Below are 16,038 nucleotides of genomic sequence, written 5' to 3' on the forward strand. Positions count from 1 at the left end.
TTTCAATAAGATAAAGTTCTCCTAGATATTCTCTAACAGTGTTCTAATTATTAGCACCTGAGCACTTGATTTCAATTTGACACATTTAAAGTAGAGCTTACTTTTTTTTTTTTTTCATGACAAATTTGCATTACTATTTACTTTAATTATATACAGGATGACAAAATTTTTTAATTCTAAGTGTCAGTGTTAAATTATATCACCTTTGTCTATCAATGCTGTTTAAATGCAGACTTGATATCTGTATCACTAAATATGTTGAAAAAGCCTACATTTTAATCAGGTGTTCTTCTTCGCATGATTGTATATTTGTATATGGCACTGAAAGCAAAGGTAAACAGGATAATTACACAGATTTCTTTTTGTACATTTTATATGTGGTTTTATATAAATATTATTACAGTACTACTTTTCACAGGTTAAGTCTAGGTTGGAAACAAACGCTTAAATGCTTAAAACACAGAGCGAAAAATTGTCCAGTCAGGCATTGTTACACTTTGTGGTAGCTACGTCGATATAGCTATGCAAACTCTCCTTTTAGTTAGGGCTTCAAATGCTGAAGAAAAGTCCTAATGTGTTGGATTAACTATCAGCATAATTACAAAGTGTCAGAGGAATCAACAAATCATGTTGGGAGCAAAGGGTGGAACTAATTTTGTGAGAGGTCTAAGACCTATGTGTCAAACACAAGGCCCATGGGCCAGATCAGACCCGTGACACAATCCTATCCAGCCCACAAAAGTATTTTAATTTTCTATTAATATTAGTCTGTTTCACAGTGCACTGCACTACTGTCCCCAGCATGCACTGCAACGTAAAGTGCGCTCTGACTCTCCTATTCCAACAACAATCTATTTGACAGTAGTTACACCTCAATTCTACACAATTCCACACCAGTCATATCACCAAACACACTAATTTCATTTATACCTAATGTTAGCTCAGCAGCTCAGAAATTGAGCCCAAGTCTAAATGAACTTGCAGCAAAGAAAGGATGCGAGGTGTCTAGTTTAAGTAAATAGATTGGTTTAAAAGACTGAGCCCCTTGGGAAATTTAAATTCTGAATATTTCAAGTATTCATGTAATATTTCAAGGTCTACTACAAGTGCCTAAATTTTACTGTTGAAGTTTTTGTGTGTTCTGGCCCATGGATTTGTTGAGATTTTTTAATATGGCCTTAATATGGAGTTTGACACCCCTGCTCTAAGTCTTCTGGAAGTCCAAGATGTGTCACTGACTGAATACCAGTAGCAGCTTAATCAGTGGTTTAGAAATGAAAAGAGCAGTGGCAGCTCTAAAGCTCACTACTGAAATAATCACTGTGAAACTGCTACAAGATAAATTATATGCCAATATCTCTGTCACAAGCTTCAAGTTAACATGAAATTTCTTTTACAAGCTTCACATGTCTGTGTTTAATCTAGAACTGCTCCCAGTTCTTTAAATGATGCAGCATTGACATTCTGGTGCCAATAAATGTCCCGGGCCACCTTAAACATTGCAGCAGTTACATTCTGGTGTCTGGTGCAATGTTTAAGGTGGAATGAATAGTTCAATTAAGAAGTTATCTTTGGCCTCATCAAAAGCGTTAGCATGAATCACCGTTAGCTTTGCGCTGACAAACTGACGTTGAGGTGTTTTTTCCTCACCTTCACCATTCTACTTCTACTTGTGCATTGTTGCTTTTAATGTTGATGATTGTTAACATCTAGAGCAAGTGGATCACAAAGCCCTTCAGGAAAAATTGTCCTAAATTAAGGCACAAAAAAAAAATCTGTTGAATAATAAATTGTTTTACATCGCCAGCGTGGGCTCATGCCGCTTCCTGCAGCTGTTGTTGGTGCTTGGGGCTCAGGTGCTGGCTTCACGCTGCCTCTCATGGCTCTCGTGGCTCATGCTCTCATTTTAGTTTATTTGACTGTGAATTATTTAAGCTGATTAATGTACAAAAATAAGCTGCTATGTAGAACCCTACAAATCGCTTTTGTCAAAAGTACTGAGAAAGTACGGAAAAATGTGAACTCTGCACTATGGTAACACATTTGATACAAATATCAGTCTATTTAGCCACAATAAGCCATTTAAGAGGTGTTAACAATTAAGAAACGCATTTGTGCAGTGCTGTGTCTTAAGATGTTTTAAGATGTATAAATGCAGCTGGGTATGAAAACATTAATGTTAACCATTAAAAAGGAAATAACCTGTAAATTTTATTTATGGTATAAAGTGCAGTTGTGAATATCTAGCTATTGAAATTCACAGGCAATCTAATGAAAACCACTTGAAAAATCACAAGCGACAGGGACAGACTGATTTTTCTACATTTCTGTATAACAAAATGGTTAAAATGTAAACAAAGTCATTCAGAGCGGTTTGGCATGAAATGCTCTGTTCTAGAGAAACATCAAGTCAGAACTGTTCACAGTCATGGTGATAGAAACCTGATGTCTGAAGGGTTTAATGCCTATAAAAGATACCTCACAGAAAGTTTTGACATGAAATAGCTAAGAATATGCTCCTTGATGCCTAAACTTTGTTTTTTTTTTTATATGCTTTTTAGAGGTTTATTTGTAACAGCTATTCATGGTTCACTACCACTGTACAGAAATCTGAGTTGGCAGATTTCTCTACAGTTAACTATTTCACATAAAACCACTCAGAATGACTTTGTTTACATCTTAACTATTGAATTATTCAGAAACTTTGAAAAAATTGTGGAATTCCCCTTTAACAAAGTAGCACTTCTAAGTCGGAGTGGCTAAAGATTTATCGTTACTAATTGAGATCATGCTCAATGTGTAATACTGACGATAGGAGTGCTTTTTAGAAATCTTTGATCTTTTAGGGAAATTTAAAATTAGCTATAAATATCTGTAACAACTGGCACACAAGTCGGTACTGCTGTAAACTTGTACTTACTGCAAGGCTCTGTGCGACAGGATGTGCTCGAATACATCTACAGGAACACGTTTAAAGCGCACCGTTGATTGGCTTGTACCAGTAAATCTCATCCAATGACACGCGAATGGGCGAGGCGGAGCCCACAGCCTTTTACTCGGAGAGGATGCTGAGGTTTAATAGCGAGAGCGGTTAGTCCCTGGACTTATGGTGTCAGGTTTTGAAAGATGATTCACAATTCGTGAAAAGGAGTCGGATAATGTTATATCTGATGTCGTGTAGGCTGAATGTATCTTCAAAGCCTTTATGAGTATTTTGTAGATCTGCTGGTGAACAGTGTGGGTGTGCTCGGGCTGTTTTGTCTTGCTTGTACACTAATGGGCGTAGCGTAGTGCGTCCAGTAATATTAACAGACGTTGAAAGATGCAAGGCTACAGCCACAATCATACTTCACACAGACTGTAGGCAGAAAATTGATAGACAGTTGACCAGCTAGCTTAGGATAAAATACATAGGCCTAGGTTAAAATTACCAGAAACGATGATAAATTCTGACTGTGAATCGTTTGTGGCTTGTTGATAGCGCGCTTCAAGACTGTTTGCTTCACCGCCGAGTGTGTATGGGTCGCTTAGCTGAGAGGGCAGTATGAGCGCGGAGCCGGACGCTTTAGCCGTTGTGAATCAGCTGAGGGAGCTGGCGGCGGATCCGCTGAACCGGCGGGCGATAGCGGAGGACCAGGGCTGTCTGCCCGGTCTCATTTTATTCTTGGATAACTCCAACCCACAGGTGGTCTATACAGCTCTGCAGGTGAGAGAGACAAAACGTACACACACGCGCTTATTTCAGGAAACATGGGTTTCTGGGAGACAATCCATCGGTTTAAGTGACGTAATCTGCTGTAGTTTACTGTGTGTGTGTGTGTGTGTGTGTGTGTGTGTGTGTGTGTGTGTGTGTGTGCGCGCGCGTCTGGGTGCGCGCTTGTCCGCATGTCCTCGCAATGATGGAACAACATGACACAAGTAAGGGCATTTTGGCTGGTCGTCAACTGAACAGCCGTTTTTATCACATTCAATTGTTTTGGGAAAAAAAACTAAAAGAGCAGAAAGATTGCCTTTTGGATACTGAGGTTAAGGTAAGGTCAGGTTTAGCTGTAGTGTTACCAGGTTACAGTAATACAGAAATCAATGGAAATCAGTCAAAGTTCTCACAAGTAATGTAAGACAAACGTGTGTGTATGTGTAGGCTCTGCGGTACCTGGCTGAGTGTCGGGCTAACAGAGAGAAGATGAGGGGGGAGTTTGGGATGCTGCTGAGTCTACAGAACGTAGTAGAGAAGTGAGTACAGTGCTGCTCTCACTCACAGACAGACCATTCTGTTTGGCTGAGAGCTGAACTGAAAAGCTGTATGAAACCTTTGGGGTTGTGATTCTTTTCCTGTGTGGTTTCCAGGACAGCAACGCTGGGGGAGACGCGGCTGCTAGCATCTGAGGTGTATGAGCTGTTGAGGAACGTAGGAGCAGATGGAGGAGAGGAAGAGAGAGATGGAGAAAAGGATGAAGAGATGGCCTCCTGCAGGCGCAAAGCCCAGTTTTTCCTCGGCTCGTCCAACAAACGTGCTAAAACTGTCATACTGCACATTGATGGCCTTGATGATTCGGTGTGTGTGTGTATTTAGTGTTGCAGTGTCCTGTTCTTCATGACTGATGGCTCTCATTGAAGGTGTATACAGTTGTGTACAGTTATAGTGATATGAAGTTCCTCCCTGCAAGCACACTCCCAACTGTGATACAGACACCATTGTTCTACTGTTCGTGAAGCTCTAAACGGGTGCCTTCTGACCCCTATGAGGTAAAGAACTACCTCATAGAGATAGCCCCAGTCTGACACCAGGTTTCAGGTCTGCAGCTAATATCAGCACAAAATGCTGGACCAGATATCATCACATCCTGTAACAAATTTAGCCTGAAATAGTACACTCTTATGTTGTGTTATGTCATGCCTGTGAGTTTCTTCTTGTGAAATAGTATTTGAGTAGTTTGTGCATGGCAGCATACATTTAGATGCTCATCTTAAAGTGGAATTCCACCAATTTTTTTTTTTAATTTTGGCATAATTCTGTTACTGAGATGTAATCAAGGTAACTCAGAGTGGTTTGATGTGAACTGGTTTGTTGTAGAGAAACTTGCTGCCTCTTATTTACAGTAGTGTTGATAGGAACCAGGGGCCACAATGTCGACAATGCAATGATAGCCATTTTATTTACTATCCAAAACAACCAGTAAACCTTCACGTGTCTTCTGAAGTTTTATATGTAATGTTAATATTCGTAAAATAGTGGTAAATCTGAAAAATGTTCGGTTTCTGTGAAGGAGCTTTTAGAGGCATTAAGACGTCTGGTTCCTGTCACCACCATTGTGAATATTTCTGACTCGGTAAGTCTCTCTAGAAAGGAGGATTCCACATCAAACCACTCTAAATGACATTGTTTATACCTTTGTGATTTAATTATCTGCGATGGACTGGCGATCTGTCCAGGGTGTATCCTGCCTTCCGCCCAATGACTGCTGGGACAGGCTCCAGCACTCCCCTGTGACCAGAAGGATGGGCGGTTTTAGAAAATGTGTGTGTGTGTGTGTGTGTGTGATTTAAATATACAAAAAAATTGAAAAATTGTGGAATTACCCTTTAAGTTAATTGCTGCAATTAAAATAGGTTCCTTATGCAGTATTTTTGCACTAATCTTTATTTTAAAACTTAACAGCATTTTCACTTGCCCATTTACCTCCGAGAGGACATATTTTGTGTAATTTGCAAACAGAGATTTTTTTTGTTACACGTTTTCACAACATTTCCAGTTATTGTGAACCACTATTTAACCACTATATAATTCCAAATGTTTAGGTTTTAAACACTTTTCTGTAATACTTTTTAATCACACTTTAGTCGCTTTGTTTAGCTTAGCCTTTCCTTTATTTTAGAACAACTTGGGGAAAGCATCAAATAAACACCTAGACATCACAGTATTATTTTTGAAACTAAAAGTTCTCTTCTTCAACACTGATGTTTATTTGATGTTACAGCTAAGCGTTCCCAAAATGGTCCTCAGTTATGGTAACAGTACCACTGTGATTCATTTAAAAAGGTTTTATGGAAAAGTGTTTTATAATATACTTATATTATAAAACTGTAAATGTTTAATGTAAAATCCTGTGAATGCAGGAGCGCAGGTCCCTCTGTGAGGATGCTCTACTGAGGATTCGAGGTGTGATCAGCTTCACTTTTCAGATGGCAGTGAAGAGATGCATTGTCAGGATCAGATCTGACCTAACTGCTGAGGTAAAATGCACACACTCAAAAAATCATGAAAGCTTAACATTTATTTCCATTGAAGTCCTTATATGGCACAGACCCAAAGCTCCTCATACAGCAATGATAGTGAAGGATTCAGCAGGCTAGATATATGTAACACACTGTGGTTTTATGGAATTTATTGTAATGTTTGTTGTTTTTCTAAACCTAATACTCCTATAATTTCAGTTACTTGCTAAAACAAAATCATCTCACGCACATTCCATACAATCCAGGCATTCCAAAGCAAATTAGTGTCCAAAAAGGGTTGAGATTCTCGAGCACTTCCATTGTTAATTTGTTACTGAGCAATTTTGTATGTTTGTGGTTTGATACTCAGTGGCCTTTATACATCAAAGTGGTGTTTAATGACGTCCATACTACTCTACGTCATACTACTCTACATTCATAAAACTTTTGTATGATGTGTAAACACAGAGTGCAAATGATGAATCCGTTTCAGTGTGTGAAATCTCATTTATATGTCATTTGTGTGAAGCACTCCTTGATTCATGCATAATTTTTGGTGGGGGGCCAATAAAACATCATTCAGCTGCTCATGAGCCAATGGCTGGGCTCATGAGGTCCAGCAGTGAGTGCACTGCTCCCTTACTGACCAACATTGAGTTTATCTAGAGTGCACTGCTCCTCCTACCGACCAAACATTGAATTCGAGAGTGCACTGCTCCCCCTACTGGCCAGACATTAAAATTACGACCACTGGGAAGAGTAAGGCCCAATCCCATTTCACCCCTTGCCCCTCCCACTTAGCCCTTAGCCCTCTGTTTTGCGCGTTCATGTCTAGGGTTAGGGTGTCCCAATTTTTGTTGAGATGGAGGGGTAGGGCGAAGTGTTAGGGCTACATGGCCCTCCAAACGGAGATTTTTCAGAGGCACACTCCAAACGGAGTGTTATCAGAAAGAAGGAAAACCGGCAAGATGGCTGCGCAAGCGACCAAAGAAACCCACAAATGTAAATATTTTCTCTGTTAAAAAATTACAATAACTATCGTATTGTCTTAGTTTAATGTTGTTTCAATGTATTATGGTCGTTTTCTTCATAACAAGCATAAAAATCGCTAATAGCATGCTAGTTTTTCGGTAGCTAGCTAGCTAACTTTTCCGTTCCACCTTAAATAGTCCAGCAGTATTGACGCCTGAAGCTTCAGAACAGAGAACTTGTAGAGATGAGAATTACCAGAGCCGGTTTATGAGGAGCCTGGCCACTCCCTATTCCTCCCGTTATATCAAAAACAGGACTGCTAAACAGCAGAGGGCGCCCGCGAGTGAGTCCTCAGTGAATGAGAGTAAATGGAGCTCAACGACTCGAGTTTTTAAACTCGAGTTATAGGAGTTTAAAACGGCGCCTCATGTATGTCCATGACGTCAGTGAGCGCGAACAGCCAATGAGCTGCTCCGCTCGCCAATCAATCATCACGCTCTAGCAGTAATGCCCGCCTGTATGCATGTAAATTATTAGTATTATTGTTATTTTCTATTTTTATTCTTATTATTGGTATTTTAGATGATATTCATAATAGTTTGGGTTGGTTAACTGCAATTCAAGCATTTTCTTTTTCAGTTTGTTAATATATTATGCTTAAATGTACACACAGAGTACACCAGACTAGAGTTTGAACGTACAGGTACACCAAAAGTGAAACTGATGGATAACAAAACTGTTGGTGAAATCTGTGTCTGCTAATTTTATGATCAGATTGTAATTAATTTTGATGACTTAAGGGCCAGTGGGTTTGTGGTCCTGTGTTTCTGCATTCTTTGTCTGACTTTTTACTGCCCTCTGGTGGTGTATAAATTTGTTTAACTTAAGTTGCAGTAAAACACATAACCATGCCTCCTCTCTTAATAGACTCTGGCCAGTGCAATTGCCTCAACTCAGGTGCTAAAGGCTCAGCAGGTGGTGAAAGGAGAGAACGGCGATGAGGTCAGACTCTAATACCACACCTACCCTCATGCTACTACTATCCTTACTTTAACACTAACCTTCACTCTAACATTAATCTTAATACTAACCATGACTTTTATGCTAACCTTTCTCTAATACTAACCCTTACTCTCAAAAGAATTGTTCCTGCACCTCTACAGCTAACTATTATCCCTAATGCCTAACCATATCCCTAAAACAAATACAATGAGTTCAAATTTGCATTGTAATTTTTGGAAGCAAATGATGGTGAGGTTATTCTCCATCCATTCTTCTCTAAAACATCACACCACAACATTCATCCATTTTCATTGTTAAAACAATCTGATCTGCCCAGTTAAGGCATCATCAATTAGATTCCCACTTGGCAGCAAACAGATTTTATTTAAACATGCACAGCAAAAGACAAAAAGTGTCTCAGATTTTTTTCAAAACATGAATTTTATATATATATATATTTATACACTCATTTAAGTGCATGTTAGTCAATGCTTAGCAAGTCTTCTGTCACCACAAACCACTACTACAACTACTGATGATGAAGATAATTATTATTACTACAAGTACAATTGTAGTATAAAACATAGACCATCTGATAAACATTTTCTCTTGAATTAAATAAACTTACATTTAGCAATAGAATAACATGGGACTCATTTGCATTTCTGCTGAATGTAAGTGAAGTTTTTGTGAGTCAAATGCTGGCAAATTCTGCGTTCTCAGTAGATTTATTTGATAATTCTGTTCATTTCATAATTCTGCATTCTCACTGTATTCATCTGATAATTCTGTTAATTTCTGTTTCAACTGTGTTCTATTTCAACTTCAATTCTGACATACTGTATCTACCTTTGTGTAACAATTGAGTCAGGAACATTGTGAACCCACAGGCCGGTACTTTGAGACCCGTAATGTAGAGAAAGAACTGTTTTACTGGACTTGAGTGCCCGAGTACTACAACACTACTTGTGCGTAATTCTAGCGCTATCAATGCTCTAGGCCTTATAAAGATATGGGGTCACACTCAAGTTAGGTCAAAACAATTGTATTTATGTAGCAAGTACAATATATGTGGCTTTTTTTGGAACGTTGTAGGGCCAAATGGTTCTGAGCCCAGAGAGTAACCATTCCAGTGGAATTTCCACCTGGTATGGAATGCTTACAAACCATGCCTAGTACAGTTTCTTGGCATGGTAAGCTAGACTTGCTCAGTGTAGCAGAACCAGTTGCATAGTGGTGGATGGGTTAATGACGTATGTATTCACTGTTCAGCTTTATATTTCTGCCACTCTTGTGACACCTCATAGGACATTAATGCTGATTCATATATTCTTATCTTGGTTTGAAAGAAAAAGAAACTATAAATACTTACATGAGTCTATGCCAGTGCAGAACGGCAGGATTCGGCCATGGTAACCTTAACCCTGCAGTACAGAAGAGGCTATTGTGAAAAGCAGCTTTACAGAAAACTGACAGAAAACTAACGAGAAAGCCAAGTGCAATAGTGGGAGGGAAAACTGCCAAGATAACATGAGAAAGAAGCATGTGTCATGAAGCAAAATGGCAGGATGGCAGCAATGAAAAGATGCTAACCCTGACCCTAACTTTACATTACCCTAACTCTGTTCTTTACAAAGTTCTGTTCTTTCCTTTTCTGCCATGCTTTCAGTGTAGCACCTGGGCCAGAGCTGTAAAGCTGCATGTCACTACTGAAATTACTACTGTTATTTGAAATCAATGAACATTTTTGCAATAATAAATCTGAATCTCTGCTGGCATCACTGGCCAAGCTCATCAAACTATCAAACTCTGTGCCTGTGTTGTGTAGGTCCTGATTCCATTCCATGAGGAAGGGGAGGGTGAAGAGAGTGTGTCGGTGTGCATGAACCTGCCAGAGTATCTGTCTGAGGATGACAGTCCGAGTGTTGAGAAGGAGAAGGTTCTGAGCCGGGTTGGTTCTGCCAGTGAGGGCAGCGGCTGGCTTGCCTCTGCCGCAAACTTCCTCTCTAGATCATTCTATTGGTGATCACTTCCTGTGCTGAACACTCCTGGGATCGCTATAGTCTGGTCAGAACTTTCTATTGGTGACCAGTTCATGCTCTCAACATTCCAATGATGACTCTTTGCTGTCCAGATGTGCTGCAGGGATCAGGGGCAGTTTACTGTTGCAGAGAGAACTCAGAACACACACACACACGTATACTTGTGAAAGTATTCAAACTTTGAAGCTTTGAAGTTTCATTTTTGTTGAAAAAAAGCTACAGACAAGTAACTAATTTTAGCTTGTAGACAAATTGTAAGAGCATGTGAGTTCATATCAAAAAAACTGATTAGAAAAATATGTGAGGCAGGAGAAAATGTTGATAATTTTCAAGGGGTTTGAATAGTTCAGCAAAGCACTGTATATGTGCAGGGCCTTTGTCACAGAATCTTTCCAGTCATGTGAATTGGTCTGTGTTAAAATGTACATTTCAAATTACACTCTTAACGTCTTAATGACCCTAGTGCAAATAATGAGCACATGATACCACTTTTTATAGGAATCCCTCAGATGCTGTACACAGGATAATCTTAGTCCTTTGTTACAACTGCAGTGAGAATAGGATCTCTCTGGATTTGTAATAGGTTTAAATTTATTTAATGGGCCTTTTAGGTAGACAGCGTGGATCAGCAGGGAGTGTGGGATTTATACATAACAGGCGGTAAGATTTTAAAAGTGGAACCAGTTAACAGGAGAGTTGTTGAGAGCCTTAATTCGACCACTTAAAGTTAATTGGTCTCAATGCCTAGTGAGCTACATAGGCAGCTAGGCAGCGTGGAATTGAAATGAAAGCTTATTGAGTGAGAAAGTAATTGTATCACTTATTTCTTCTTCCTCCTGCAAGCTTTTGGTGTTTATGCACCTCAGGCATTTGCATTGTTGCAGCATTTTCTGTTTTTAAATACTGCTAGCTAAGTAGCTAGGTAGCTCCTTAAGAACACACTCACTCTCCTGAGATGAACTACAATTCCAGCCATGTTATTTAATGCCTTTCGGCAGCTCATTAGGTTCAGTTGTAAAGTGGCAGGGCTCTTGAATATTGGCCTGCCAGAACTCATGTATAGCTTCCTTATCCTTTACAGCAACCTGCAGAAGTTTTTTCCCCATTTATCTTGACTTGAACTCTGGTGGGCACCCAGCCAGGAGGGCTCAGACAGACAATCAGGAGAACAACAAGATAGACTATGTTCACCATGACTCAGCAGCTTAAACGCAGCTCCCAGGAGTGGCTTAGGCACCTTTCTCTAAGACACTGTTTCAGTAGTAGTAGTAATGGGTTCTCTGATGCTTCCCAGAAACTGTCATGCTATGCTGATGCACACAGCATGCCCCAACCACAGCATTATCGCCTTTTGTGTTGCTTTATCTTGAAGCTCTTAACAGGGACAGTTGCCAGGCTCGATGGGGGCTTGTGCTGACTATACTTGGTGAAGTAGGGCTCCATTTTCATTGTCGTTTTCTGTGAGCTTGCATTGACTAGCACGCAACGTAGCAACACATTGCTTTGCACTGGACTAGGCTTATCCTGAGTCTCTTTGGCTTCCTCGATGTGGCCTTACTGCCAGTGCCCCTGGGATAGCAAGGGTGGAAAGTACCACCCTGATTGCTTTTGTTGCTGGCTTGGGTGTCCTGTGAGCGCTAGCTCCATCAAGAATTGCTTAGAATCATGTTTGGTTACCAGGCTTACCTGCGTCCCTTCTTTGAGGGTCGGTCAAGGCAGGCAGGATAGGCACTTGGATCTCTAATTGTTAGCCTTCTTGTTACTGTTTTAAGAGTACTTCCAGTTGCTCCATCCCACTTGTGACACCAGTGTAGCGAGCTAGTAGTAGTGGGAAAAGAATCCAGAGGACCAAAGCTCAACTGAGACATTAGCTTTTCTCTAACTCATCAGTCTTACCAGACCCATTTTAACAACAATCATGGGGAATCCTTTAAAGGAGCAAATTATACGATTTGTATTTCAAAACATTCCAAAATTATCAGCAGAATGTGATGAAATAACAGTTCTGATATTGTCTAAGACGTCTATGTATCGTGTTGCTGAGATATCTACTGAAGTTAGCATGCTAACCAGCTGGGCTGGCCTGTCCTTTTTCAGAATACCACTTTGTACCTCAAGAGGTGACAGTGAGTCACTGTAGCATCGAGTCTGCCATCAGTCCAACATAAGAGGATGGAGAAGTATTTAAGAATTGAGATTGAGATCGCATTTGATGGTTTAAAATGCTGCTGCACCACTCACAGGGTTTTGAGGTATGGTCTCTCTTTTAATCACTTTTTAATCACATCCTCAGACCACATTTTTATTTTGTAATTGCAGTTTAAATTAGTGCGATAGGAAATTTAACCTAATAACACTTGGCCTGTTAGACCAATCAGAAAAATACACCCATGTTCTGTATATGTGACATCACAACCAGCACAACTAAATGTTAGTCTGGCGCACTCGGATTTCAAGCTTTGTTTACTTACACCAACTTTGACCTGCGCACGAGTAGTGTGTAGTAGTGTGTCTAGTAGTGTGTTGCATGTCCTTTGGCCTTTAGAAAAGCCTGAATTTGTCTTGACATTGCAATTTTTGTGTGTGGAAGGGGGTTAACTCAATAAACTGGGAAAACAGTATAAATTTGACTGTCGATAATACACACTTGCACACTGTTTGTTGCCAAATCACCACAATAACCACGTCCTACACACCCCTCAAAGGGATTTTTTTCATTTTGTATCTGTAAAAACTTTCCAGCACTCAATTTAGTCAGAAAAACAAGTTCTCAATATCTTTCAAATTTCCTGTTGATTTTTCCAGTTTTTCTATCCTTCTCACAATGTCTATCATGTGTTTAGATATTAAAATATTCCTGCATTGTATTTGTTATGTAAAACGTCTGCCACTAAAGCATAACAGCTGCTCACAGACACACAACATACTTTTTAAAAGTTGTGGTATGTATGTGTTATTTATACACTTTATTTATGGGCATTAAAATTTAGTAATGGTATTGTGATTACAGTTTTGGTGAATGTGTTGTGTCTAGTCATCTTTTATCTAAGGCATGCCTCAGTGCCTCTGTGGGGACAGTGAGCACCTCAAATCCATCAATTACAGGGCTTGTTTTGTAATGTTCAATCATTAAGCAGTACTGTGCAAAAGTCTTGTAAGGCCAAGAAAATTGCTTAAAAATGATTATCTCAGTGGTAAGTGTACAAACTACATTCCAAAAAAGTTGGGACAGTATGTGAAATGCATATAAAAACAGAAAGCAGTGAATTTTGTTTGAAATGTATTAAATGGACAGTGGTACAAAAACAGAATATTAGATGTTGTACTTTATGAACTTTTATTTTTAGTGATTTTGTGAATATATGTTCATTCAGAATTTGATGCATGCAACACATTCCAAAAGAGTTGGAACAGGACTAATCCAGTTTTGAAAGTGTATTTTTTTTTGGGAGGTCTTCAGCCGTACGTATTTTGAGCTTATTAAGAGCTTAATAAGATTTCAGTGGGAGAAAGGATGGACTGCAGGCAGGCCAGTCTAGCACCCACACTGTCTGATTGCCCAGCCTTGGCCCACCCCGCCATGACTAAAGCTGGGTTTTGAAATCTACAGTGGTAATGATCTCTGCTTTTCTTTTTTGACCCAGAGACCACAACAACCTTTTTTTCCATAAAGAATTTGAAAGGTCAACACATCAGACCACAAAACAAGTTTCCACAGTTCATCAGTCTGTTTCAGATGAACTTCAGAACTGTTTTCTGTTTTTATTTACATTTTACCTACTGTCCCAACCTTTTTGGAATTGGGTTAATATTTTGCCTGTAAAAACTATATATGATTTTATAATTGATGCAAATAAACATAAATACAAGGGATAACAAGGATTCCTTGTTTATAGCATTTCAAGTTACTGATATCTTGGCTAGAAGAATACAATTAAAAGAACACAAGTTCCTGACTTTTTACTGCACTCCAGCCATTGCATGGACATTTTAAATTCCATCACCAGGACACCTGGTTCCATTTTCACAAAGCTGATCTAGTAATTGTAGGGGTGCTGATCTTGTATCCCTCCCTGTCTATAAAGTCATTGTAAAAAAGAGTGGAATCTGATCCTAGATCCTGCTCTGAGAAGCTTTGTGAATACAGCCCTGATTTAATTTACTGTAAGATTAATTAGCCAAACTAGATATTAGATGGTAACACTAGGCTTCTTCAAGAAGAGGTTTAGAAATAGTTAATCTAACACACGGACAGACATAAAATCAGAATGTATTGTTTGTTTATATTTATTCTAATATTTGTGTTTTTTAAACAAACAAAGGCATACTCCCCAGTTAAATGCTTGGCATCTCATGTTCTCAAGTGGCCTTTTGCACAGTACAGTATACTTCAAAAATAACAAGATCCTGCAAGAGCCAAAAACAACAGCTGACTGCCTGCGCATTTGTAGCTTTATAGCAGTTTTGTATGTAACCATAAGTAAAAGAACTAGAGGAAGTAAAAGAGGTTTATCATTAAGCATGACATACTAAAGTAAAATTTTGTAGAGGAACTTTGTTATATTTTTGCTTGGCAGCTGTGTGACTACACACATTCTTTATTTACCAGTGGATTTGAGATCAGTGAACTTACGCTCAAATAACACACGTTTAGAGGATAAAGAATCCGAGAGCATGCTGAGTGACTGGTGTTGGTGACAGATGGAATCAGACATGTTTTGTAGTGTCTGTGTAGGTATTATGCTGTTAGCAAAAATAAAATAATAAAATAAAAAGAAGCATTCAGCTTGCTGGTTATGCCCCAAGTGGGGAAAGCCCCCTTCCCTTGTGGAGATCTGTGCAGTAGCCAGAACAACCCAAAAATAAAACATTTTTTTGTTTGTAACTGAGCCAAACGCTACAAACTGTTTATGAGGTTTTTTCTGGTTCAGCAGCACAGTTCATGGAAAAAAGAAACCCCGACCAGTCTCACGAGTCTGCACCAGTTTGGAATGGCACAGTCTGGTCCTGAAAACCATTTGGCTCTACAGTGGGAAAGAGGCCTTACTGACTCAGATTTATTTACAGTGGTGGTGATGGGAACCAGGGATCACGATTTCTACAATGCAAAAATATCCATTTTATTTACTATCCAAGTAAACCTGCTTGTGTCTTCTAAGTTTTATATGTAATGTTGTGTGATGTCTACATTGCAAATTTCATTTAATTTACTATCCAAAATGACCAGTGAACCTACATGTGTCTTCTGAGGTTTTAAATGTAATGCTGTCAATGGTAAAAATGGTGTTAAATCTGAATAAAATACATTTTCTTTGTGGAGTGTTTGACCTTATAATGCCCTGCATGTACTTTTCCACTATATATATCTTTTTAAAAGTTTTGTGCTGAGATCCTGTTGAAAAACTTGTCTTAAGTTCTATTCGGATGGAATTAGTTTTACATAGAGAGGTGGGGTAATTGAATTTTTACTAGTGTTTCTCAGTGACTTTAGTCCTGTCCGAATGTGTCACTTCTTTCACCGAGTCAGTAAAGATTCTGCCCCCTTTTATCTTCTAAAATAAGCAGTAGAAATGACCTCAGGTAAAATTTATTCCTTGTGAATAAACATGCTATCATATTCTGTGGAAAAGGAGTTTCTTAAGCATGGAGGCTTGAGGAAGCATTTACTTGTGTTCTCTGTGGCTAAATTCAAGCCAATATGTACTGTCCTACCTCGAGCATACAACTCAGAAGATTAAAACCTAAAAAACTACAGAAAAATATTTGATTTTATATGATGATGTTGTATGTTGGTTCCCAAGCTTAT

General features: G+C 39.1%; 1 protein-coding gene across 1 annotated transcript; it reads left to right on the forward strand.

Annotated features, from left to right (window-relative positions):
* Nucleotides 1–3,042: 3,042 nt before the first annotated feature.
* LOC118801999 (armadillo repeat-containing protein 1-like) lies at nt 3,043–13,973 on the forward strand. Its single transcript, XM_036562429.1, has 7 exons — nt 3,043–3,090; nt 3,482–3,706; nt 4,142–4,233; nt 4,348–4,555; nt 6,118–6,234; nt 8,116–8,190; nt 10,019–13,973. Exons 2-7 carry the CDS (start codon nt 3,545–3,547, stop codon nt 10,214–10,216), a joined length of 852 nt encoding a protein of 283 aa, XP_036418322.1. The 5' UTR covers nt 3,043–3,090; nt 3,482–3,544; the 3' UTR covers nt 10,217–13,973.
* Nucleotides 13,974–16,038: the final 2,065 nt, after the last annotated feature.

The sequence above is a fragment of the Colossoma macropomum genome, unplaced genomic scaffold (genome assembly GCF_904425465.1).
Source record: "Colossoma macropomum unplaced genomic scaffold, Colossoma_macropomum, whole genome shotgun sequence".
NCBI lineage: Eukaryota > Metazoa > Chordata > Actinopteri > Characiformes > Serrasalmidae > Colossoma > Colossoma macropomum.

Coding starts and splice junctions, on each gene's coding strand:
- LOC118801999 (XM_036562429.1), top strand. CDS start 3,545: ATGAGCGCGGAGCCGGACGCTTTAGCCGTTGTGAATCAGCTGAGGGAG. Junction 4,556..6,117: donor TTGATGGCCTTGATGATTCG/GTGTGTGTGTGT, acceptor CTGTGAATGCAG/GAGCGCAGGTCCCTCTGTGA. Junction 8,191..10,018: donor AAGGAGAGAACGGCGATGAG/GTCAGACTCTAA, acceptor TGTGTTGTGTAG/GTCCTGATTCCATTCCATGA.